Below are 27806 nucleotides of genomic sequence, written 5' to 3' on the forward strand. Positions count from 1 at the left end.
CTTGTGCAGAAGCTCCAGTTTTGAAAATCTTCACCTGCAGAACTTAATGAGAAAGAAACCATGAACAGAAGTACTAACTCCCTCCTGGCAGAAAGAACGTGGGATGAAATTAAGGGCCTGGCTTTCTTTCATAACATTCTGGCTTAAAGTAGTACCTCTAACTAAGACCAAGGATTTATTATTACTACTTTAAATTTTTTTTTACTATGAATCAGTCATAATTATAGTTCTTTTCTAAAAGTTTTAGCACTGCACGGAAATTTTAAGGAATTATGGTTTACATAATTTTAAGGAATTATGGTTTACAGAACCACGGCAGAATTACAGAGGAGTATTTTGGAATTAAGCTGCTGTGGTTGGTTCCAATAAATTTAGACAATTGTTGATTTTGCCCTGTGCTACTTCTGACAAACAACTACGCTAATGCCACAGCTGGTAACAAAAGAGGTTGCTTGAGACTGAAACAATGACCCTGCCAGAATTCAACAATACATCAGAATCAAAGTGATGGATTATAAAACCTCCAGCCAGAGTGATGCTAGTGTATGTGATGTTTGTGTGAGAAATGTATGATTATTCAGCTCCAAATCATTTGTCCTGCAGCTGAAATGCCCTCTGAGGATTTTTTGTAATATAACTTTATTAAATACAACCAGGATCTAATGTACAAAGTAAAAATCATTTAAACTTGAAATATATACAATACTGTACACGTGTATCTAGTAGCATTTTCGGGATTTTCGTCTTTGCAGCATTCTGTGGGTTGATAATGAGCCCCCAAGCTCCTTTGTGTCCTCCTGAAGAGCCTCAGCTCCTTCAGAACTGCTTTTTAATGAGTTCTTTGCTTCCTCAGCTGATCTGGAACTATGTTTGGATGAAAGATCATCAGACAAATTAGTAGCTATTGTACTGGTCTCATTTACACCCTCAGTCTTCTTTTCTTCTGGTAAAGTATTTATGAGTGCTTGCGTATTAATCATCGCCAGTTCTTCATCAGCAACCAGGTCATTAACGGGAACACGGACGGCTTCTCTCACTTTTCTGCTGGGGGTGACAAAACCCACATTGGGATTTGTTTCTTTCCCTGACTTGCTACGCTGTAAGCCCAAACTTCGCGGAGGCTGAAATGCCTTCTTTAAAGATGGAGAAATGGTCGAACAGATCGGTGTCAGGGGTGGAGGGGCAGGTATGCAGCTGAGGAAGTCCATTGCTTTTCTCTTTTTGCTGTTTTTGGGGTGGTCTTCATCAGATGAGGGGGTTTTTGCTGACCCTTGTGGGACGAGTTTCATATTTGGTGTGCTGGTTGACAAAGGGCTCAGATACTTTATTTCCATTTTAGAAGATGAGATCTGATTAAAAAGAGAAGTTTTATGGTGAATAGAAAATCCATTCGTAGCAGTAGTGGTAGTCGATCTTCCTCAACTAATTCCATACATTATTTTTTTCAAGTACTGATGTTTACAAGTCACTGTTTGCACACACATTTAACTGTTTGCACAGTTACACTGCTTCTGAGAACTAAGCTAAATGTATGGGAACTTTCCTGTGCCAGCTGGTAAGAATGCAAGGCAGTCATTACAAAAATGAGTCAACTGAGTCTTCTGCATTGGATATATGCTCAATGGGTTGTTAAATAGGGAAAAATGAAGGAAAAAGGGGTAGAATAAAAACCATGAATACATGCAAGATACCCACTACACAGCACTGCAACACATACTTGAGAATATCTTTAATCAAATTGAGAAAAAATAGCATTAATATATTTAATAAATTGATATATATCACTAAACATTCAGAATATTAGTACTGTCCCTGAAATGGGAAAGGATGCCTTACAGACTGCATTTTAGTCCTGAAGAATTGATCTGAAGTCGGTGTGTTTCCACCTCCCTCACAACTATTCAATGATTGGGAAGAAAAATTTTTGTTCTGATTCACTCCATGTTGCACATCAAGAAAGACTTGCCACCAGCAGCCTCGATGGGAAGCAGAGTACTATTTAACTCAATTTTTGGCAACAGTACTATAAAATCCCAGCATTTACTAGGTGATACCTCTTCCCTTTAAACCTACAAAATAGCAAGCAATACCAAACAAAAAACAAAAAACTATGAAACAACCTCTAAACAAGAGCACATGCTGTAGAGTCTCCTGGAAGAAACATTTACAGATCAAAAATTTTCCTCCCAATCATATCCATGTCAGATAACCTTTACAATGACATTGAGGAAGTAGTAAATACTTCCTTGTTTCCTATAGGGGAAGGAGGATTCATTTTACTCATAAAATTCAGAGTATTTAAAGTAAGCTGTCAAAACACAGACCGTGAGGGGAAATTTTCGTATAGTGCTTGGAGGAAGATGAGGCTAGAGAGCTCCTCCCAAGGAATAATTGTAACCCACACAAGGAAAAGCTTCTAATCAGCTTGCTTTGCCCTACAGAGAACCTGTGGGGCAGACTGAAAACAGAGACCATTCACTACAGCCAGCAGTATAAAACCTGCTTATATCCTTACTGTATGTAAAGCCAGTATGAAAACAAAATTAATTACTAGAAGCTTACCAAACTTTTATCCGGTGCATAGAGGCCTGAGTTACAGGAAGGAGAAAAGCATTCTGAACCACATCTTTTAGGTAACATGGGTGTGAGTGACTGACTTCTTTGTAGCAAATTCATCAATTTACTTTCTGCGTCAGAGCAAAAGGAGTCCACGTTCTATAAAACAGAACAGATTACAATGCAGAATAGTTGTTTGTAAAATTATGCACGTATTCTGTGCTCACAAACTAGGGCTTTGTTTCCCTCATTATAATGCCACAAGAAGTTCATTTTGTATAAAACCAACAAATCAGAAGTCCATTGCACCTTCAATGGAAAAGAAATACACCTTCCTCTTATTATTAGCAAGAAAAAAAAAAAAAGAAAATACTTTTTCAGTAAGAAGTGAGAATGCATGACCAAGACATGCTATTTGGCACAACTAGAAAGTTGAAATTAAGAAAAATAAATAAAACCATCAGGCTGTTGGTTGATATTGAACACGTTCAGGTGAACAAGACAGAAAATTTCAACTTTAAGTGACAGATTGCCTGCTAGCAGGTGAAAACAGGTTTGCTAGCCAGAGAAGATCCTGTGGCACATGCTGAAGACAGGGGTGTTGAGCTGATGGGGAAAAAAGAAAAAGACAGCCAAGACATTCAACAGGTGACATGCAGAGTCCTCAAAGAAAAGTACATGAACACCTTACTCCATCTTCATCAAAATCCCCTCAAATTCAGCATTATCTGCATTATTTGTTTTAAGATTCAGTAGCACTAATGGATTTTTTGGTGACAGGTTGACACTGCAATAACTCAAATCCATCATTAAACTAACAATGTAAAGGTTTACCTCAACCAGACTTCTCAGCTCATTAAACTTCTCTTGAAGGTAGGTTTCCTTTGGGCTGGCTGAGAACACAGAAAGATCTCCAGCCACCAGCATAGGAATTTCTGACCTGAAGTCAGACTGCCACTGAAGGTTGCTTGCAGAAATGAACGACGAGCGAACGACTATATCCTCAATAGCAAAGTGCCTGAGATCTGCCCAGATCTTTATTGCCACCAGATTATAGCTTTCATCAGATAAATAAACCATAGTAGCAAAACCTAAAAGCAAGAAAAAAATGAATCAAACCATAAGACTTTAAATAAAGGTTGATTACTGCAATTCGTGTCTATAAATAGAGTCACGCACATCTTGAAAGAGTTCTAACTGAGAAATACAAAACAGCAGCCTGTCAGCCTGCTAACAGATGTTTAATGCTTCATTCACATTCTACACTCTCTCCATACTGATTACAGCAAACAATTCCAAATCTGCATTCCAGTGCTTAAACATACTCTATGGTGCTTCTGCTTTTTATCAGAAGATTCTCCACCTGTCTACCCGTGAGCTCCAAGGGGCTGGGATCCACTCAGCCCATGACACTGCACGTAAAAGGAGCTCACATACGTGGCAGATGCTAATGCTGCACACAGAACATGGGTGTGAGAATGCACCTCATGGAACACAGTTAAAGAAAAAGCTTCTTTTAAGCTTGAATACTCAAATACTAAATTCTTGCTCAGCAAATAAGTCCTTTTTTCTCTAGGAAAACAGTTATCTGCCAGTGTATCACGGTGATGGGCTATATTAGCTATTATATAACTATATGTGTATATTGGCTGCTATATAACACCAAAGATCATCTTGACTTTTGAAATAAAAAAAAAACTTAATGGTGATTCAATGTCACGAACATGGTCAACAACGTACCTGTTTTGCTAACAGAAATTACGACTCCAACTAAATCAACTTCGGCACATGGTGGCTGAAAAGAAGGATCCAACAAACTGGTGAATTTTAGAGCCTTTCTCGGAAAGAAAATCTGCAGCAGCATCTTCTGTGAGACCTTAAAAAAAAAAAAAAAAACCCCACCAACACACTGATATACAGATTGACACTTTTTAGTGATATACCTATGCAGTTAAAGCACTTACTGATAGTTGTAGATACTGAGTTTTCTTTGTTGCTGTTAACTGTATGTTAGTTGATTCTGCTCTTCCTTTGGACTGTGATGTGGACAGCTGGTAGATTCTGAACCGACTGCCTTCCTTCAACAGCGAACAAACATCTAGCGGTGGACGCCAGATGCTCAGTATCACTCCTAGTAACACCAGATTAAGATATATTAGGTGGGCAACACGAATACAAAAGCTTTTTAGCAAAATAAAAACAGAAACAGTTATATGCAAGCTGTGGGTAAACTCTTCAAATCTTACTATGTTGGCCAGTTACCATGTGAAGATGAAAGTTATTTATTCCCCAAGTACTAACCTTTATGTTTTTCTTGCTTTCTGTAGTCTACCACACATAATTTCCACACAGTGGACACATCCCTTTTGGAACAACCATATTTTTCCTTTTCTGCAGACTCTACAGCCTTCTTGAATTCTTCCTGTATCCGAGTTTGCTTTTTATCATTCATCAGCTGCCTGTGAGCATTCAGAGCTTTCAGCTGATCTTCACTGAGATAACCCTGTAACCAAGAGAAAACGTATTCAGTATCTTTTTTTTTTTTTTTAAAACTGATCCAAAAAAAAAAAAAAAAAAAAAAAAAAAAAAGATCCTGAAAGATCCTGACAGGATCCTTTAGAGTTTCTTTCCTAAATTCTCTTCTGTTACAAAAAATTTATTGTTCAACTGACACACTGCTAAGACTCAAAATGTTTGCATAACTGGGGACTCTAGTCTTTACTGGTACTGAGTTGTCTATGTATTACATTATACACTGCTCCTAATGGGTAATTAGTGAGAAGCCTGCTTAAGAACACATAACTAAGGTGAGCATTTCATACAACAGGCACGTCTGCCAGTTTAATAAGAAAGATGTTACAAAAAAGGTCTGTAAGAAGAAAAGAAGAGTTGCATCTCCCAGCAGGCTGCTATCTCTGAGCTGACTAATTTACACTAAAACACATCGGGAGACAAACGGCAGTAAGATCACGTAAACTCTTCATCGAGCAGCACGCAAGAAAAATGTGTCTTACAAGGTGCATTCAGTTTTCACATACATACATCAAAACAAAAGTAATAAAACCACAAATAATAATTTTTAATTGTACTATATCCTGGATTTTGTATATCCAGAGAAAATCACTTACTCTCTTTTGCAATCTAAGAGATTAATCTATTTAAACAGGACTTCATTGAAGTATTTTTCAAGTAAATCATAATTTACTTAGCAATAAGCATACTGTAGGATATCTCAAAAGATGTGAAGAAAAAATAGTAGTTTTGTGGCTGATTTTAGCAGGAGGTACTAGATTAAAAATGACTCCATGAACATTTCAGAAGTAGCCCAGTTGGCTCTACTGTTACCTCCATATAGCCAGGGTCAGACGCATTCTGGATTGCTTCATAAAGTTCGGCACCATCTTGCAAATTATGGATTTGCTGTCTTGTAACTACACGTGAACTTGATGTTTTTCTGCGGGCTCTCTCTGTTGGAAAAATAAAGTCCATTATGTTGAGTCCAACCAATACACTTCAAAAGTGAAGGAAAAATTATTATGAAGGAAGTACAATAACTTAGGACTTACCAGAATGAAGCTACCAAACTCTTCTATGTAGGGATAGATAGATGTTTGTAGTTTTTAGGAAGATAGAAATGGAAAAAAAAATCACTTTTACAAACTATGTTGTATTTAGTTGTAATACACAATAGAATACAAACTCTGGGGAGGGTCTTACGAGATGGCATAGCCAGTTCTCAGCAGCAGCTCTGGGATGCACCTGACCAATGAGGTTTTCTGAACCAACAGGAAAACAACAGTTTTAACAAGGCAGTAGCTTTCTGCTGATGTAGCAAGCAATTCTCAGTGCCTGCACTTAGGGAGACTCGGCAGCTTGCCACAAAACTACACCGATACTAGACCATGCTGTCTGTGTGCCAGTCACCTCCTCCTCTCATACAAGGGGAAAGTGAAAGTCTCAAAGATAACAAGGTCTGGGATGGCAGGTGACGCAGGACTGCACGTGAAGAAGCCTCCTTTCCTTCGGACACCAGCAAAAAGCCAGGTGAACTTAATTGCATTAGACAATAATCCTCTCCTCAGGTCGATCATCTTTGCTGCTCACACTTTGATCATTTTCTCAGTAGACTCCACTATACGTAGACCAGATACCAATCAAACAAAAAGCAACACAGTGAGGTGACTGATATGTTTAAGTTCACATCCGTGATGCTAAGAATTATACAGCAATCTCCAATTTCAACTGGGAATTCAGATTTCTTTTAAGGGTATGGCATTACTTGCCCTTTCTTTGTTATTGATAACGCTCCCCAGGTTCTGATGAAGCAGTCAGATAACATCTCAGTGTTATAGGTCACCCCAAGAAAGATTAACCAAAAAGGAGAGGCGAGCTGGGTTGCAGATAATGACCCTATGGACTTTGAACTGTGCAGGCTATCGTTTGTGATGGAATCCTATCTGTTCCTGTAGAAAAATAAACGACGTTCCCCTCCCCACCCCCAAACAAAACAGATCCGAGCGTGAAGGCACCCAGAATTCACGATCAGTGTGGCAAGAATCCTGGTGCCCAGAAACAAAAATGTTTCTGTGTTATTACATATTCTGAAATGATGAAATCTTTACCTTCGTGCTTTTCAAATTCTGCTTGGATTTTTGCAAATAGAGCTTCCAGTTTCTTTTGTTGATCCTCTGCATGCCTGGCAGCTTCCCTTTCTTCAGCTCGGCTGTTACGAAATACATATGAGCCAGCTGATGTCTTTTCCATCCACTGAAACACAAAGATTTAAATAAACCCCAGACCTTCTATTTTTAACCTCATCTATCTTCCCTCCAATACTCACTGTTTAAAGCATTTCTAGTTAAAAGTGAACAGGTTTAGAAGTTTTTAGTATAACAGATCCAAGGTTAAAAGAAAACAATAAAACAAAACAGAGCAGTGGTTGGTAAATCTTCTCTTTAAAGATACACAGACAGAATGGAGCAGCTGTAGTCAAACTTCAGTGATTTAACAGCTGAATAAACCATAGCTTATAATAATAGGCAATGATATAATTTAGAAGATAGCTGGATCCCACTTGTAGATACATTTAGGTACAAAACAAACTCAGTGCTCAAAAATATACCAGAACTGCATCCTACCCAACTTGTCTTTCAGCGCTGACTGGACTGTTTTAACCTGCTAGATTAGATGCTGTGAAAGATGCTCTTAAACATTTTCATCTTGAAGTGTTTCCACAGGATAACAGCCTTGCCCACAGCCGTGTCAGAGCCGGCTTGGCAAGTGCGTGCTTTGAAGAGATAGGTGGCCAAACAAAGAGGCCACTGCAGCTCAAAGTGGTCTCCCTCTCTGCTGCACAGCCCCACCTTGCACTGCCCTAGCATTTACCTGATTGTACCAGACACCAGTTTCCTATTGCAATAGACAAATAGCAGTTTGAGGTTGGTTTGAGCTGTAGAGCACAGAGAAGCAGCAGGACAGTACGGCAGGAGCAGGAGGAGGAAAGCTGTAGGACTGCTCCTTACGAGGCAGTGAATTGTTGAAATCGGCTCTGCCTGCCTCGTTAACTGCACGCCTTCCACTTCCTGCACTGCTCACAGTCTGACAACTTTAATTACAGTTACTGTGACTCCCACACCCCTTGGCTTGAGGTAAAAGAGATACATAGCTCAAGTCTTCCTATCGTTTTGGTATGACTGAGCAAGATTCTCGGTCTTTTTATAAAAACAAACAAACATATCTGCCCATCCATCTCTGGAAACAGCAGGATATGAAGCACCACTTTCCTCCCCAGCCTGGAAGCCACACACTGTGATGGCATTACAGATTACTGTGCCCTTTCTGGGACCTAAGTAGATGTTAGGTCTACCAGGATGTCCATGTAATAAGTGCTGTAATTTCCTCCGTTAAAATAATGATCTAAATATCAAAGTAATGTTTCAAGCTAAATACTGCTATTACCTTTATATGGCAAATAAAGTGGAATTCAGTCTGCATTGACCAACAGTTACACATCATTTTAGAAAGCAAACAATGAAGAAAAACCCTGTATGTGCATGTCAAGTGTAGCATTCTCTGAGAAAAAGTTAACAGAATCTAGAAATTGTATCATGGCTAACATGTTAACATTCAGAGGACTGATTACCAAGAAAAAAAAACATGTTTCTTTTCATAATTGGGACTGTTACAAAAAGCTCTACTTTGTGTTGGTACGGCCTCACCTCAAGCACTGCGTGCAGTTCTGGGCACCACAGTATAAAAAGGATATAAAACTATAAGAGGGTGTCCAAAGGAGGGCTACAAAGGTGATAAAGTTCTATGATTCCAAGTAGTTACCACTTGATGTCCACAGATCCTTTAAATATGGTCAGACTTCACTGTATCTAAAACATCTTCACTCTATTTTATACAACAGTCATGTTGTATTGTAAATAATATTTTCAATAACAGATCTTTTATGTAGCTGGCTGTGTTGTATAGTAAGACAAAATTAATCTTACCAAAGGTTATCAAATATTTAACTTCTTTGCAGGGATACATATGTTAGTGACAGGAAAAAAATGGGTTTCACATTTCTACTCAGAGTTGAAACTGTCGATGTTTTTTTTCCTCCTTTAAGAGGAATTATGCTTTTTAGATTACTGAACCCACAGTCAATCATTTCTGGCTTTTTGAGACTGAAGCAAAGCAAGCCAGAACATACCGAGTGTAAATTGAAATTCTTCTTATAACAGGATACTCCACTCCTGAAAAATTAATTATGTGCACACTGCAAGAGCCACTTCTGCTTACACATCATGGTACCATTTCTTGATTTTATTTAACTGCCTCTATTATGGCACCTTTGAAGAACAATATAGAAACTAGCTATGAGATAAATTAGATCTAATAGAAACAGTTAGATTCATAAAATACTTATACCATACCTGAATAGGGTAAGTTCTTTGAATGATGACATCAATACACCCCACTGCACCACCCTCGCTGTAAAGCGATGACAGAGGCAAAGGGAAAGGTCTGGGATCCCGGTGAAATCCTAGTTTTGTGTGCCATCGTGCGCAGCGGGTGCTGTTTGCTGAAATCTGAACAAGTTAAATGTTGAACGATAAACTGGCATTGGTAGGTCAGAAGGAGATAATCTTTCCTTTAGATTGAGTAAGTTTTTTTCGTTTTTTATATTGACCTATTGACCTCACTAAGGAACTCTTATTTTTGCACCTGAACAGACTGCGTTTTCATTTCAAGGTTTCTTTTCACATTGAAAAGCTTACTTTAAACAGCTGTGACAGATTTGATGAGTTAAGATTCTCTAGGAAATTAGCATCTATGAGATATGTCATTGCTTTATACCAGAGCAACAAAATTTTTATGCTGAAACTTCACACATCACTTTAATCATCCTCAAACAAGTCAAGCCTCCTCCTAAACCCCTCCCTCTCTTTTTTTCTCCAATTCTTCCTCAACCTTTTATACTGTCTGTGATGGATCAACACCTTTCCTAACCTGGTGCTTAACCATGTTAAGGATAAAACATGCAGCAAAACTTGTCAGAATCTTATAGAAGAAAAAAAAAAAAGGTACTTTTATACTGTTTATTTTGTTGGAAGAGAAACTTGTATTACATTACTGACTAGTGTTAACTATCTTGTCGTACAAATGTGGTAATTAAACTACAACAAAATTGTTTATACAACCCCAACAAAACCTTTTCTGTTTACACAACCCCATCCAGCTTACAGCATGGCTCAAGCAAACAGCATCTGTCCCATCTCTCAGTCACATCCAAGCAAGCTGAACCAGTATTTTGGTTTACCTTCAACATAAGGGAATCTGGGGCTTCCAATGGTGTACATCCATTCTGAGAGCCAACGAGTTCTGCTCCATGTACTATGATCTTCTGACCAACTGTAAGCCTCCTTCTATGTAGGAAAGCTTTGATGGGTGGATCCAGAAGAGCTCTAATCCCATACCAGCCATCAGTAACTTCAATTATTGCTGCTCCTTTTTTACTTTCCATATTGTTATTGCTGGGAGATGCTACAGCGTTCAGTGATATGATTTTAGAAACGCACAGCACAAGTGTTTTACCTGCTGCATCATCTCTCTCCGTTATTTTTTTGATTGCTGATCGTTTGCTTTTATCAATTTCCAGGTCATACCTACAGAAAACAAGCCATTACACTGTTAAACTGAACAAAATCTGTCACATTGTTTCCCCTTAAAATCAATTGTTGCAAATCATTGCTTCATCTACACGAAGAAGTGAAAATTATCTAAATATTTGCAAATAACATGCAGTACTTTTTTAATATTGGTATGTTTTAAGTTCAACAAAACAAGCATTCTGATAAATACTAAATGCAAAGTAGAGATGTTTATTTTATAATATTATGAGCAGAAAGCACGCAGTCACAATTCCAAATGTGTTGCTACACGCTTACCTATATTTCAGCTGCAACAGCACTGTTTCTGGTGTCAAACACCTGGTAGCAAATTCATGTGGAAAAGCTACTTCCATGGCTGCCAATTTCCATACAATCCACCTATAGTGATTGTAGACCCAGGCCTCTGTTATTAGCTTGGGATCCACACCAGGAGTGTCACAGAGAGCCCTGCAGATAAATCGTTAATAAATTAACCCAAAATCTATTATCAGCTTTTACTTGCCTATTTTTCCCTAGCATTACATGCAGCGTATGCACATAGGCAACATTAACAACGGAGTATTTATTATGGTGTAAACAGGAAGGTTACATTCCCTAGCCTGGTCTGGTTATTGTCTGAATACTGAAGTTTTGTCCTTATAAGCTTTGACAGCATGTCTGTGTGTACATGCAGCTGTTCTTGAAATGAACCTTTGACCCTGGCAGTAGCTCCAGGGGCATGCCCTCTCTGGTTCACAGTTATAGCATCGAGGGACAGAAGCATGCTCTACTCTCTTGCAGCCCCAGAATATCTCCTGCTTGCTTTGCTTGTCCCCATTGTTTGGCTATTTAAGCAATGCTTCATTCTGTGTTGATTCCAAGCAGTACCACCATGAACTGTTTAAGTTGATTTGGAAATCTCTGACTTTTCCCACTCAGCCAGTCACTAGGAAGGCTGTTTCACTGAAGGAAACAGAGAAGGAATTAAACCAAAGATTCAAATAAGTTGTTAGACTGATCAGAACACAATTTAAGGCCCACCAAAACATCAAGTTCCGACTTGTCAGGAAGGCTCAAGATTTTAATATTAAAATACTTAAAATTTTCTGAAGTTTTGCTAATGCAACAGTATGCTAGTTGTTCTGCTGCATGTGCTTTTGATTAAGTTATAATGTATGAATTTGCTTACATTAACACAAAACAATTTCTATTGAAGTGTTTAGGACAGATGCAGTCAATGCATACTTCTTTTATCAGTTCATCTTAAATGACCTGCAAAAGGAGACACAGAAGGACCCGGGATAATGCAAGAGCAAGGGTTGTTCGTGCATTTTTTCTGCTTCTTATATATACATCCAAAGAAAGCCTGAAATAATCAGTGATTTTTCCTACTGAAATCTTGCCTTCCTTCAAATCATACTGCAAATTAAGTTATTTTCATAAGTCAGCTTTAAAAAAAAATAAAAACATTTGCACCCATGTTCTGCAACTCTTCCCCCAGCAAACTTCATTCCCACACTCAAACTAGAGCACAACAGAAATGAATCCTCTTCCATTTGAAAAAGCAAAACCTATCAATGCTATTAAACAAAAGTGATAAATTAACAATAATATTAACATTTTTCTGGACAATTTACACTGGAGAAGAATCTCCAGAAATTTTCTAAATTGACTTTTTGTTTTCCTTCATGCCCAACGAAGATCACTAACACCATTAGTCTACATAGTCAATTTATAAATCTACAGTATCTTCATTTACACTAACAGAGGTGTACTAAAAATGCAGTCAAAAAGTAGTGTTAGATTTATTCCAGCAATGGGAATCAAAAATTAATAAAGAGCACACCTGCCTCAAGTTCGTAAGAAACAATACCTGTAAAACTCCTTTTTTCCAGCCTTTCCCTCATCTGTAGGTATCAGCCACCCTCCATCAGCAAGCTGGATCCCATTTCCAGCTAATAAATACTCCTTACTGAAGAAGTCTTTGATGAGGAACTGGAACGATTCTGCGTTTGTGCTGTTAACTTGTACGCAATGTTTTGAAACACCGTGTCTGTAAAGCTGCAAAAAATTAGATGAAAATGACAAAAGACAATGACAATCCAGTAGGAATTCATCTGAGAGCTTTCATGTCTAATGCTATACTCATGTTAAGTTATCTTCTCGAGCTAGAGACTGTTCTGTATGACCTTGTCATTTCATACGTAATCCAAGAATACAGGAACTCACCAAACAGGACATCATGACATCATGGTGTGCTTCAAAAAAAAAAAAACAAACAAAACGCCGTACCAAAAGCAAGAAGCTTTTGATCTTGACTTACCTGAGCTTAAATGTTAACCATGTGTTATCTTAAGACAGCTTTTCACATAGGTTAGAAGGCAGTAGCAGCTACCATTGGTGGATTTTTTCCTTGTTTGACTACAACACTACAGAGACATTTATGATCCCCATTATTCTGAACAGTCTTATAAACCGTGGATACGCAAAGCTACCTAACAATGCAGCAACTGCTTCAAGAGCTACTGTAAATGCTTATCTCAAAACTGCAGAGATGTCAGTTAATGGATATATTCATCAAAAGCTACCGACTTTTTGTTTGCTAGTTTTAACGAACACAGCCCTGGAAAGACACAGTAAAAAGGTGTCACTGTACCTCTTCTGTAGAATAAAAGCTGGGAGACTTTTCTTCTACTGCAGTTTTCAGAGAGATTCTATTCCTTGCAGATGTTTTAATGACATAAAGGCTGCCTGGCTGTGAGCTAATATTTTGCCTGAATTTCTTTTTAATTCTCATTTCCTGTAGATCTCTAGCGCAGCGGAGATTTGCCATCATCTTGCTCATAACTGCAAAGAAAAACAACATCAAAAGCTTTTTACAATATATATATCAACTTAGGATATACAGTCACAGAATAAAAGCAGACTCAGAGAAGCTTGTTTTCTAAGCCACTATCCAGATTTTTAGAACCTGCAGTCAAAATATCCAGCAGTGCTAACTGAAGACATTAAATAATATTTATAATACATAATATCAGGAATTAATATAACATATATTTCACTTCTTCAGAATGAACTCTTCACAGGAAGCTCCAAATGAACATAAACCGGTTGATAATGACTGCAGCATCCATAATCCTGAGATTTTGACCTGCAAATAGGGGCTCTAACTTTGCAGATGCTCACGCACCTGTTTAAATCAATATACACGAGTCTGTGTGAAGAAAACCAAATTATTTGATTGTAATAGTTATGTAAGTTATACTCCTTCTAAGCTTTCTTGAATCTTCAAATGTGCAAGTCCACATGCTAAAGAAAGTCAAAGCTGAAAATTCAATCTCTGCTTCTTTGAAAAAGACCGAGTCAGCCCTATATTTTAGTTGGAAAACAGAATGAATACAAGCTTCTATAATAGTGAAAGATTACCAAGGCTAATCTTTAAGGTTCCAAGCACATTTTACTTGAGTATAAAAAAATCAAATGAAATATACTCCACCTTGCATCTTGTGTCTGAGCTACTCTGTGAAAACAATTTTTTCATGTTCTTAATTAACTTTGGAGATGAAATTGTTAGGAGTGCAATATAGAGTCTTAGAAAAGTAATTATTTCCTGATTTCCCTACAAAAAACACCATAGGAATCAGTTTCTTTTTATTAAAAAAAAAAAAAAAAGTCTGAGAGAATATGCAAAACCACTCATGGGTTCAATTCCGATAGCATTCGCTATAGGTAAGTGATCAAAATCCAAAAATACCTAAATTGCCATTTTCTAAGTCAGTGTCTGCTGCATGCAGGATGCAAGATGGGTGATCTCGAGTTTCAGCAGTATCTTTTTCAATTGTGATCTGATTTACTTCCCTTTCTTCAGTCATATTTTTGCTGATTGGTGAGTCACATCTCTTGCTACTGCCTTGTTCACTTGTAGAAAAAGTCAGCTTGGTTTTGAAGGGTGGAACAAAAGTTTTAGCAGTTTTGCCAGATTTGTACAAATTTCTTTTTTCTTCACTCTCTTGGGCTGAGGCCTTATGCGGAGAAGACAATCTGGAAGCATCATTTGAAGACTGCCTTAGGGCACAGTGCTGAAAAATGGCAGGTTTAGATTTAAATCCTTTGAAGTCTTGGTCTGGTAAAGTAAGAGTAGGATTCCTGACTTCTTGTCGTTCCTTAGTAGCCCTATAGAGACAAAAAACGTACAGGTTTCAGCTTTCTGATAAAATTCTTTTTCAGAGCTTCAACATTCTTAATTTAGTAATGTTACCTTTTCAAAACTGCATCAATAAAAAGACAAAATATTAGTTTTTGATACTTTTAAACCTGAACACTTAATTTTTATTTAACAAAAATAGAAATACAAGTGTAAAACTTGTTTAGCATCTTACCACTCTACAGGAACAACGTGTGTTGTATGGTAACTTGTTTGTTTTGAAGTAAAATTATTAGTCTTTTATAAAATTATTAGTCTTTTATTAGTCTATTATTAGTCTTTTATAAAATTGGGTTGTTATAAAATTGGGTTGCAAGTTACTACTATATGTTTTTTAAAAAGTCACAAGAACTTGCAACATTTAAAAAAAATTGCATTAGAAAAACTAAAATGTATACATTTCTCACCCAAATGGCTGACAAGTCACTGGTTTTAAAGGAACATGGTACAAAAATTTTCTTCTGTCTTTGAAAATGCCTGTAATTAGGAAAAAAAAAGTTTGAAATGGTACATTACATGGATAGATATTTACAGCACATTTATTCTATATTCATATATGCTACATATAGGAATATGCATTTACAGTAATTTACACATGCGATTTAAATAGCTTTGTGGCTTTTACAGGTAATAACATCTTTGTATAGAATATCTTCGATGTTGATAAACCCACTCGTTTTCCTAGTTAACCTTCAATGAACAAAAAACATATCTAGAAAAAACAACCAGGCAGAATACATTTAGAGTTTCCAAGGCTAATCTTACTGATAGAGCTCTTGATTATTGAGCTCTTTTTCAACAGCACTGATACAAACCACATATAGGAGAAAAAGCAACCATCTTCAGTGTTTCTAAACATTACAATAAATAAGGCACAAATCTGTCTCATAATCTTACTACCACTAGAAATATTATTTCTAATTGCCATTTCAGTGACTAACATACTTTGGGATCTAAGTTATTTTGCCAATATGTTTGATCTAAGCAGCATAATTACCCATAGCAGTTAAACAAAATATATACAGGTTGTCACAGACCAATGAACACAAACCGAAAACCCCTAAAAGAGACAGTCTGACACTGGGAGTGAAGACTTCTACAGGTTCCTAAGAAATCTTATGGTGGGTAAAAGGGAAAAAGTGAGGAAAATAGAATTGTCAGGAGCCTGCTGGTAGCTCTTTGTAAGTGCAAAATTAATTTTCAAGGAACAACATTAGTGCTCTCCTCTTTTAATAATCATACGTGGCCCAATAAATATATCCCTGATAAATTAAAACTTGAGGTTAGCCTCATGTAGCTTTTTTTTTTTTTTTTTCCAGTTTAGAAATTTCTAACTTTCTTACAGATGATTTTCTCTAGAAAACAAATATTTATGAAGAGCTTGGTAAAGATGACATTCAGCCATGTGCTGCCTTTTGTGACAAAAAAGAAAAATCTAAGAAAATGTCACCTCCCCTTGTTTGGTATCAAACTGTATAGCAAGCATGAAGTGTGAGTAAAACAGCAGTAATTTGAAGAAACTGTAAATGCAGAATCAATTCCAACACATCTGGGGTCATAAAGAAGTTCTGACTTGTTTTACTTAAGGTTCTTGGCAGTAAAATCACAGGTTGGAAAACAAGTATGAGCTGACACCCTCCCTTATTGAGCCTCAATTCTTCACACTAGTTGAGACAGATCTAAAAGATAAATGACTATACTGCTCAACTCTCAAAAGCTCCCATTTGTGAGCCTGCGAGGGGTGTTTTAGGCTCCTTAAAGGGAAATGTTTAACATATATTTAGTTCCAGAGAGGCTTCCTATTTAATTTAAAACTCATTTAGCAACTTTTTTTTTCCTAAAAAAAAAAAACAAAAAACACAACACAACAGTTTTCAACAGAAAAGGCACATTCACACAAACTCCTCCTTTGATCTTTCTGAGGACACACTTATCTCAGAATTATCAACGCATCTAAATCACGTCTGCCTGGAATTGGAACTCCTTTGTGCTGGGAAGAGGAAGTTTCAGATGACAAGTCATATACACAAGATGCCACATGTTCCAGAAGTCAGGAGCAGGACTATTCTGGATATTAGAACTGGTCTCAGTTGTTCCACCAAAGAATAACACTGTTCACATTCTGCTGCAGGGCAGGATAATATTTATGGATGAAGGGTAGACAATTATTCTCTGGCAGCAGCTTACAAATTCCACTTAAAGTTTTCTTCAAACCATCGTTTTCATGCTTAGAACAAACTTAGGGCGGCATTCAGGAACAAACAAGTTTGTTCAAAAGGAGCCAACTCTCTTGTTACAAAATCTTTTCTGTGCACTAATATAGATAGGTAAGTTACAGTTACTAAGATATCTAGAATTGTTCTTGGTGCTACTGTACTGCACGAAGTCAGCCAGCTTTGTTGACAACTAGGTACAAGTGGACATCAAGTACATAAGAAATTGTGTTTGAAATGAGGTGTTCCAGAAAAGCAGTTTTAATTTCCCACGATCTACTAAAAAGATTCTTTTTTTTTCCTTGAATGTATTGCAGCAAAGGAAAACATTCAAAATCTGAGATTAAGTATGACCCCCCTTTCAACTTTCTTCTTAAAATCTAGGGGGACGTTTTGAAGAATTGGAATAAAAGTAGTTTAAATGGGATATTCAAACATCCCATTTTGTAATTCCCACTTGCAAATGGAATTCAGGTATAATTCCCCTTAGAGTAACAATGAATGGCTGGTACCTCCTTAACGGTACAATAAAGGCAGACCAAAAAGACCAAAGATCTCAAAAATAACATTAGCAACCACTTAATGATCAATTTTTTCTACATTAAAGTGGATGATACTTCTCTTGAAGCTGTAGCGAGAGAGAAACAGGAAGATGAGGCTTTTAAACTCCTGTACTGAGTGATGGGGGTCACTATCTAGGTTAGAGCATACAGGGCTGAGACAATTTGAAATGGAAGTGATACTAACGAGGCGCATGAAACAGTTCAGAGCTACCTAGCCCTGTGACAGCAGTGTGTGTATGAAAGGGGAAGTATCCTGGAGCATCAGAACAATCCACCCAAATTGGATTCTTTTATACTCTGTATCATTTCCAAGGCTTCAAAAAGCAGAAGCTGTAAAGAAACCTCTCTCCTCTAAGGCTGTCTGGCAATAATTACTAGCTGTATGTGCGTTTCTGACTTTCTAGATGAATGCTGCTACTGAATTCTAGGTGAAAACATGCAGTGCTTAGAAAGAAGGAGTTCCTCAAAAGACACAGCATATCCCATAAGGAAAAGCAGTAACCAAAAATCCCATTAACCTAACACCCTAATCAGTCTTCACGTAAAGAATCAGCTCAAACTTTAAAACCTTGATTTCACTTTCAGGAACCTCCACAGTACTGGCTCAAAACATTAAAATCATCTGTAATACACTTATCAGTAAGCATATTCCTCACAAATTATTATATAATAAAAGTTACCAGCACCTTCTTATTTTCCCATAAATACAATTTTTAATTGAGAAATTATACATCACTAAAACCTCCTCTTACTGTGGCTGGTATTTGCGAGCTTTAGGATTATAAGCTGAATTCCTACTGTGCTAGACATAAGATAGAGTTCTTGCAGAAGCAGTACAGTCTAACATGATACTAGTGTACCACTAATCAAGTGATTTAAAGTGAGAGGAGACATTACCACAGCAGTTTCCCTGAATTTTCATGACTATATTGATAAAAGAATTGGTTAAGCAATCATTATACGTTAATCAGAAATTGAAGAACTTTAAAGGTAACACCCAGCACCAGATTACTGCTTAGAACACTGAAATTACCCTCAGGAGTGCTTTTTGAAGCTTTCAGAGATCTGGGGGGCATCTTTGTCTTGTCAAATTCAAGCAGCAGCTGTCTTTTAATTGGAGGTTCTCCTAGGAAAAAAACACAGATTTAGAGAGAGATCTCCTTTTTAAGTTCATTTTCTTATAGCTCAACTAAGTTTTTAAATAAAATATTCAAGGAGAATTAACAGAATTAACAAGTTTTCAGATCACTCTTGTCTCAAACACCCTTTCCTAACAGTGTTACTTTGGCACATTTGCAAGGCTCTCTTCTGCACAGGATGCTTGTGTGGTGCTACCAGGAATGGTTTTAAGACTCCAGATAACGAAGCCTGTTAGACTGTTTTCTAGTCAGTAGGTCTGTTCCCTCCAAATCAAAACCTGCGAGCTTTATCCTATCAGTTTTAGATGGTAAGAGGCTGCACTTTTAAACCAACAAGTTTTCGTATCAGACTGCCAGTCTCAACATACATGAAACTTTGGCCTTGCCTACAGGGCACAAAATGGTGAAGACAGAAATACTCATTCTCATTTTCCAATGAAAACAAAACCAATCCACTAGATTTGTGCAGAGAATAAAAAAAAAAAAAAAAAACAGAGAAAAGGAGATTTCTTCCATAATGTTATGATAAAACAAAACCAAAAAAAAAAAAAAAACCACTTCAAAAATTAAAACCTTCAAAATTAATAATCATAAATTTAGCTTGTACTGTGCATTTAAGGCTGCAAAGTAGAGAAATCATTGTTTGCAGCAAGGAATTCTGTCATTGACATTAAGGTAAAGAACACCCATTTCTAGAAGACCTGAAAAAATAAATATCAATGTTAAATAGGAAAAAAAAAAAAAACACAAACAACAAAACAAAAACCAAACAACTATTGTTATGGCATTTAACATATATAAGACTAAGACCTACCAAGTGAGTTTTTTTCCTCGAAGTGCCTCTTCCCAAAAGTCTTATTTTGAAAGCTTTTATCTGATGTTTTGCCACAGAAGGACTGCGCAGAATTAGTCTTTGCTCCAGGATCTGAAAGATGATCTCCTACAGAAGCTTTTTCATTTCCCACAGCGCCATCTTTGAAGTGATTTTTTGGAGTTTGGAACAGCTCATCATTAATTTCTGCTCTAGCGGTAGCGCTGCATGAAACTGCTTCAGACTCTGTTTTCATCCCCAGATTCAGCCCTTTTCTGACAGGTCCAGTCTCTTCTTGCTTAAAGCTATTTTTAAATAATGCCAACTGGCTGTTTTTCTTACTATGTGGTACATACTCAGGCATCCTGAGGTGGTGAGAGCTTGAAAACGACTTCATTTCCTCAGGGTGGATGCTTTTAAAGTCAAGTTCATCGCAGCTTTTGTCAGTTTGGGATTCTGAGATCACGTTACCAGTTTGAGACTTGGTACGTTGACCGCTCTCTTTAATTGCATGAAGTTGATCTATAACGCAGAGCTCACTGCTTAAAAATTCATCCGATTCTTTTAGAATTGCCTTTGCTTTCTGATAGGCATTTTCTGAGACCGTTACCTGCTTTCCGCTTGCAGTGCTGAACCCAAAAGCAGGACCTGGAATCATTTTAGTGCTGGCATTTTCCCTCTCTTCTAGCTGCATTTTCCTAGGAAATACCTCTTCAGCAAGTTTTTCAGATTTTTCAGCATCTCCCTCAACCTGAAATTCTTGTAATCCTGATGAATGGCTACTTTCCATCTCAGAAAAGAGCTGCCTAGCTTTCTTTAGTGACTCTTCTGAGAGTTGTACAGGCTTGCCACTTGCTGTACTGAAAAATCCAAGGTTGTTTGTAGAAGAATCTGACTGCTTTATCTGCTTATCTGGCACAGGCACGTGTCCCAGAAGCTCGGTATTCTGTCCAAAGCCTTGCACCTGAGAATTTGGAACAGAAATTTCATCTTCAAACAGGTTTGCATCTTGCTGACCATTTTCACTAGCATTCAGGTTTCCATCAGTGAAATGAGATGCTGCTGAATTCCCCTCTCTTTTTGTAGCATCTAGAAACTTGGTAGAATTAAGATGCTCAGCAGGAATGACTAAAGATGAATTTCCAGCAATTTCCATTTGATTAGTACTTGATTTGGTTTTCATTTCATGTTTTACAGATTCACCGTAGTCTTCTTGAAACATTTGTCTGACACGTGCTAACGCGCTTTCCGAAACAAAGACAGCTTTACCTTTTGCTGTACTAAACACGGTTTGTTTCAGACCACCCTTTGGATTTGTATCATTAAAATTAAGTGATGTTTCTTGCAAGCAGGCTAAATTAGTTCCACCTCCAGGAAGGCCAACTTCCAACTGCTTTTGGTGAGCAGTAAGAGCTGTGTCTGCAAAGCAGCTGGTATTAGAACAAGGTTGATTTAAATGTTGTACGTCAAATTCCTTGCTGTCGCTGTTCAACTGAGGAAAGTGACTTTGTGAGACACTGCTATAAGCTTTAAGGACAGACTGATCAGATTTGCTACTATCCTCAACGAATAAAGTATTTTTCACATCACAAGGCACAGAATTGTCCACAGGGTTACTTGATACCTTCATTGAAGGCAGAGATGTAGCTGACTGCATAGGAAAATCATATACACTTTCTGATTTATCCTTCTTGTTTGCTGAGCATTCCACATCCATCTCTGCAAACAATTTTCCATCTTCAGACAAAGAAGTTCTACTTAAAGCTTTACTTTCCCATTCAGAAAGAGATTCTAGTTCTGACTTTCCAGGTTGGACATCAGCTTTTTCATATGCAGCTACCAAATTTCTTTCACTATCTTCACCTATATTAGCGAATGCATCTACTTTAACGCTGTCAAGAATCACAGCTTGCTTAGTGGGACTACTTCCTCTTGTCTGCTTAATTCGAATCCCAGGTTCTTCAGAAATAAGCTTTTTATTACAATTAAGTATTTCTGCATCACATTGAGCAACATTGTCAATACGTAAGTCACAGCCTTTACCGCAGTTTACACTACGTTTCCTGTTCTTTATGTGGTCCTCAAAATTGTCATTATGTTCTTTCCCTAAATCAACATCATCTTCTGAAAAAAACTGCTCAGCTTTAGCCAAAAATCCATCAGCAATTGTTATTTTCTTGCCACTAGCAGTCTGGAAACCAGTCAGATAACTTCCCTTAACTTCACTTGGTTCAGCATCCACCTCTTGCTCAAAAGGTACTTGATGATGTTGGTAGGAGCCTATTTTTATTCTGCTTTCATTCACAAACAGGCTTTCACCTGTGGTGTCTTCTCCTTCAATATTGATACCAGTTGTCTTTTGTTTATCAGAGTTCTCTGAAACATCTACGTCTCTTTCTCCACAATTTACACTGAGGCCATGTAGAGAATTGTCTAAAGGACCATCAGAAACGGATATAGCATCATCAGAAGTTTGAAATTTCTGGGGCAAGTGTACATCTTTCTGCCTGCTGTCTTCTCCTTTCTCAGCAGGGAACAGGTTTTCCATTTCATCTGATATACTTAAATCACAATATTCTGCAGTGGCAGTAGCATCTCCTAGACACGTTACATACAGAGAGTCTTCTTGTAAGCTATCTTCAGCTTGGCAATCCCCTGGATTCAAAACTTGTTTGGGAATTTTATGATTCCGGTTCTGTTCTTGAATGGATGTTGGACTGTTTCGCATTCCATAGGCAGAATGCCTAGCATTAGCACGACAAAAATCAACACGTTCATCATCACTTATTAATCTTTCCGTCCAGTTTTCTTTATTTTCCTTTTCGGGTGTACCAACATTCTCTGAATGGTGGGAAACGGAACATGCATGGGAAATCGCACCTATGCTGTTGATGTTTGAAACACCTTTGTTTTCTTTTGTCAGGCACCTAAAAGAATTCCAGTTAGAAGACATGCCCCTGCTGCCCTTTGAATTGCCACATCCAGTATTAGTTTCTGAAGATTTCAATAAATAGTTATCATCCAAGTCCTTGAAAAGCTCTGCAGATCTGGTCAAAGCTGCCTTAGAAATATTTATTTTTTTACCTCCAGCTGAAGTAAAACCTACAAAATTAGAAACGCTGGCCTGTACAGGTACTGGAAAGCTCTCACCGTCAGATACTCCACTTTCATCTCTGTCTGAGAAAGTAACCTCCTCACTACTTTTATGGAAAAGCACTCTGTTTTCTTTTTCATATTCTACCATTTTACATTCCTCATTTGTGTCTTTCCATGTACTACAATACTTGTCATTTCTTACTTGATTTTCAGATTTAAAAGTGCTACAGGGATCAGTATCTTTCCACGATTCTGAATTATTTTCCACATTTGCAGCTCCGTGCATTTCTACAGTTACAATGTCTTGTTTTTCAACAGACTGGATCACGTTACTTTGCCTTCTAAACTGCGTAAATTCAAACTGACTGCCTGTTTCTTCCAAGATACTGGAAATTTCGGCAATTTCAGCTTCTTGGCTTGCTGTCAAAGTCTGATTAAGTTCTTGCAAGGAATGCAGACTTCTGGGGAAGTTTTGACACAAATCAACTTTATGTGGAGTAAACTGTGTGCACCTTGTCTGTGAACCAGATAAAGCACTGCCCAATTTGCTTTCCAAATTGGAAGAAAACACATTTTCCTTTTGAACTTGATTTGAAAAATTTCTGCCTCTTTCCACGTAAGAAGCTTCAAAGCATTCATTTTCAATATCTTTGAACAGCATTTTGCCTTTTGCTATACTGTCTTCAGAGAATTTAATCTGCTTATTGGAAGCAGTCTGGAAGCCACCAAAGCTCAGATTTGACCTGCATACATTAACAATTCCCGATGATTTCCCTTCATGCTCTAGGTTCTCATTTGGCTTTTTGTGGGAATATATAGGTGGTACTTGTTTATCTTCTTCAGAAATCACTTCGATTAAAGAATTATCATCTACACAATCCAACAATTCTTCAACAATCTCTGCAGCTACTTTATTGCAAGCAGCTGCTTCTGGGCTTTCATCGCTTTTAACTGACCTTGTTTCTTGATTGTCAGCTACATCTCCTGAAAAGGCAGCTACATCTTTTTTTCCGCATTGTTTTAATTTGATCCTGTCATCTCCTGAACAATTCATTCCCACAGGTGCAAGTACTTGTCTGTGTTCAACTACAGCCAATGGGTCCGTAGCATGCTTTTCATCAGCTGATATTTTACTACAAGAGTCACTGCTGACTCTATTTATGCCAAAGTTGATCTGACTCAAAGTCTTATTGACATCTCTGTTTGTCACAGACGTAGTGTCATGGCACACATCAAGCAAGCAATCATTATTACTAGGAAAAGACTGCACCGGTTGTCCTTTCAGGCTCTGAGGGACAGTAGCTCCATTGTTCACATTACGACTCATAGACGTATCTTCCTCGCCTTTCTCTAAGCAGCAGTCTTCAGGAAACAATCTGGAACGTCTTCTTGCCATTAGGCACGCTGCACTTAGAACCTTTCGTTTTATATTTGAAATTCTTTCACTATTTAAAGAATCTGTTGTATCTTCTTTCTGATGGTTGGATACTTCTAAGCATTTTAATGAGGTAGCAGGTTGATACTCTCTGGTGTCTTTCCCCAAGTTCCTCAGCTCTTGTTGTTTCAGCCTACTGTCGAAGGATGAGTTATCCTCTAGATCCTTTTTTACAGAAGTGCTCAAGTTATCTTCCTTGATATTCAGTTGCCTCTCAGCACAAAGCAAAGAGTCTACAAGAAGAGACGTTAGAAAAAAAATACATTAATAAAACAGTCCTCATTTATTCTAACAAATGCAAATTCAAATTGTCATATAATTTTGTCGCATAAGATCATTTCTATATATGCCTAATGCTGGTAGCATTCATAGGTTTTCAAATGTGAATGCCTCAACAAGACTGGTGATTGGTCTCATCTAATCATGTTCTAGTAACCTGAAACAAATGAGTAGCCTGCAGTTAATGCCATCAGTTTAAAAAAAAGAATTCTTAGTTGTAATGAAATTTGAAGAGATGGGCTTCCATTCTTCGTGTCTCAACTTAAGGACTTGTTTCAGACATAAAGAGAAGTACTTCTGTTCTTAATATTAAATAATTCTTCTAGTTGAGTAACAGCTTTTAAAAATAGGAGTACATACTCGCTTTCGTTATGTTTTTTTTTTTTTTTTTTTTTTTAAATATTTTGTGCTTCTGGAAGAAACAAATCAACAGAATTAAATCCTCTAATTTTAGGAAAAATAACAATCACAATTTTAACATTCTTCATGATCTCCTAGAAGACAGGATGGCCCTTAACATTCTGGATGTCTGAACAGCATTGACAAAGACAACTAAAACTCATCAATTAGAATAATGGCTCAAATTGGAGGTTTCTATTCCAGAAACTAATCTAAAAGTGAAACAGGTAATTAGCACCAGACTACTCGAAAACATTTATGCTATCTTGTCATTATAACTGACCAATCCCATACCCTCATTACCAAATTAATCAGCTGCAGGTTTACTTTATCACAAATACCAGATTTTACATTTAGACAAAATTATTTAATCTAAAATATTTACAAAGAAGCTATTTAGTAGAGAAGTCTCCAAAAAAACGCTAAGAAAAGCTTAATGACATACCTGGGTCACCATCTGTGGCCACATGACAACCTTGAAATTCATGTGAATCAGCTTCCAATTGAGGTAACATAAGATCAGCAGGTAATTCAGAGGTTACTTCTTTCTGTATTTTTTCTTCCTGATACAGCAAAGTATTGTTTATTGTATAAATAAATCTCTTGGATTTGTTTTTCAGTCTGGAGAGCATATTCAGGCTTTTAAAGCCAGATTTGGTAAGAGTGTTCTCACTGCTTGTGAAATGTAGGTCGCTGCAATTATCTGGAGATGAGGTACTACGCACTAGTGGGTGAGACAGAACATCCGTTACGACAGATTTAGAAGTTGCTTTGACACACTTGGAAAAGCTGCTGTTGTAGACCACAGAATACTCCATGACATTTGTACTTTGGATTAAAAAAGAATTGCAGTTTATAAAGCTCATTTTGGAAACCTTCTCAGCTGCATGTCCTTTAACTAACTCTGGATTCAGATGCACAGATCTTACTGGAGTTACTTCTGCTGTTGGGTTGTTTCCAGTTTCTTGCATTTCCTCGTGCTCATCTGACAAACTGGCATTCAAGAGCTGCTGTGCATTTTTCAAGCCCAAAGTATTGAGTAAAGATGTTTCTACAGCATCATCCTTGGCCATCAGGGCTGTTTTCTCTTTTACATCTTTGTCCGTACATAAATCAATGGATGGAGAGCTACACGCAGACATTTCCAGATGAGTTACATCAAGACCAGATAAGTTCAGCTGAGACCACTGGCTTGATGAAGATAACACATCATCTTTTACAAGCTTCTCATTCTCACATGATTTCTCCATTCTATTATCTTGCACGTTTCCTGTGATCCTAAGCAAATCCAGTTCTTTTTCATGTCCTATTAAACAGGCATTTTTACTATCCCCTGTATCTTCATCAGCATTTTGGGATAAATAATCCTTCATTTCAATAGGGTGGCTTTTTTCAGCCCCGTTACCCATTTCCACTTCCTGAGAAATGCCAGTCTTTCTTCTAACAGGCTGTTCGGAAGGAACATCCCCCTCTCCTTGTGCTTCATCTCTTTTTGTTTCACATTTGTCTATTGCATCCAGAGCACGTGGCAGCAGCAGCAGAGTTTTGCTGGATTCAGCAGGCACGGTGAGTGTATCCTCAAAGCTATCCATCTCCCCAAAAAAGCCATCTAGCATCTCCGACTCTAGTTTAAAGAAGATGAGGAAAGGAAATGAGTAAAAATTAAGTTTTAGGGAATAACTTAATAACAGCATTGCATTTTTACAGGTAAATACAGCTTTCAATTTTAGGATAATTACCTGTACTCAAGATTCAGTTTGGAAAGATAAATATGCATGTCTTTAAAGTCAGTTACTCTCCAACCTCTGTTAAAGAGAGGAGACAGTAAGCAAGTGATGTGTGTAGATGTGCCGGCCTACTGAGGACCATGGTGCTGGTGAAAGCTTCCAAAATTAAACTTTGCTGCCTCAAAACTTTTTTTTCTGCCCTATAGACAGGAGAGTGAGTAGAAAACTTTTCAAGACACACATCTAGATTTCTTCCTCTCAAATTTATACCAAATGGTAGGCGACAAACATGTTAAAACACTGCCTATTTTTTGTGTTAACTGGCAGTTGAGAGAACTGTTATTTAAGGATGATTCTACTAAACTGTATTTTTTGTTTTGATGTAGAATAGTGTAGTGTCTAGAAGGATTTGGAAAAAATTCCTTATGGTTTAGATTTTCACGAACTCCAAATGATTGGTACAAATATTAGAAAAACAATGAGAATTTCTTCTTCTTGTAATGAAATATTATAGAGAAGAGGAAAAAAAACTGAACTCTGTTTTACAGACAGTATTAAAGTCTTACATATCAAAATAAAACACCTTCTCAAATGTATGAAACTACGCCTAGCTATCAAAGTTTCACATTCAGAAAAGATAGTTAGGTTTTATTTTGAAGGTACTTTTAAAGGCTAGAAAACTTTTTCCATATCAAAGACTCGCTACAAGAAGGACATCGAGGTGCTTGAGCGGGTGCAGAGAAGGGCGACGAAGCTGGTGAGGGGCCTGGAGAACAAGTCCTACGAGGAGCGGCTGAGGGAGCTGGGCTTGTTCAGCCTGGAGAAGAGGAGGCTCAGGGGCGACCTTATCGCTCTTTTTAGGTACCTCAAGGGAGGCTGTAGCGAGGTGGGGGTTGGCCTGTTCTCCCACGTGCCTGGTGACAGGACGAGGGGGAATGGGTTTAAGTTGAGCCAGGGGACTTTTAGGCTAGATGTTAGGAAGAACTTCTTCACTGAAAGGGTTGTGAGGCACTGGAACAGGCTGCCCAGGGAAGTGGTGGAGTCACCATCCCTGGAAGTCTTCAAAAGACGTTTAGATGTAGAGCTTAGGGATATGGTTTAGTGGAGGGCTGTTAGTGTTAGGTTGGAGGTTGGACTCGATGACCTTGAGGTCTCTTCCAACCTAGAAAATTCTGTGATTCTGTGTGATTCTGTGATTCTGTAGAAACATCCTTGTCCTCTGTTTTCCTTAGGCACAAAACCA

The 27806-nt window shown here is 37.7% G+C and overlaps 1 protein-coding gene across 2 annotated transcripts in view; it reads right to left on the reverse strand.

Moving 5' to 3' along the window:
- Positions 1-571: 571 nt before the first annotated feature.
- BRCA2 (BRCA2 DNA repair associated) overlaps positions 572-27806 on the reverse strand; it is a 37253-nt gene continuing 10018 nt past the window's right edge. The window contains exons 9-26 of one of the 2 annotated variants that reach the window (XM_032204598.1): positions 25282-26460; positions 19631-24391; positions 18711-18803; positions 15309-15378; positions 14452-14870; positions 13354-13544; positions 12571-12758; positions 10995-11165; positions 10367-10712; positions 9480-9635; positions 7179-7323; positions 5902-6023; positions 4858-5059; positions 4521-4687; positions 4297-4432; positions 3391-3647; positions 2563-2715; positions 572-1349 (exon numbers count right to left, since the gene is read on the reverse strand). In XM_032204598.1, the coding sequence (XP_032060489.1) occupies positions 720-1349; positions 2563-2715; positions 3391-3647; positions 4297-4432; positions 4521-4687; positions 4858-5059; positions 5902-6023; positions 7179-7323; positions 9480-9635; positions 10367-10712; positions 10995-11165; positions 12571-12758; positions 13354-13544; positions 14452-14870; positions 15309-15378; positions 18711-18803; positions 19631-24391; positions 25282-26460 (9386 nt within the window). In that variant the 3' untranslated portion in view covers positions 572-719. Of the gene's footprint in view, positions 1350-2562; positions 2716-3390; positions 3648-4296; positions 4433-4520; positions 4688-4857; positions 5060-5901; positions 6024-6122; positions 6146-7178; positions 7324-9479; positions 9636-10366; positions 10713-10994; positions 11166-12570; positions 12759-13353; positions 13545-14451; positions 14871-15308; positions 15379-18710; positions 18804-19630; positions 24392-25281; positions 26461-27806 lie in introns of those variants that run through there. The other variant, XM_032204606.1, reaches the window with a different exon arrangement.

This window comes from Aythya fuligula, chromosome 1 (assembly GCF_009819795.1).
Source record: "Aythya fuligula isolate bAytFul2 chromosome 1, bAytFul2.pri, whole genome shotgun sequence".
Lineage (NCBI taxonomy): Eukaryota > Metazoa > Chordata > Aves > Anseriformes > Anatidae > Aythya > Aythya fuligula.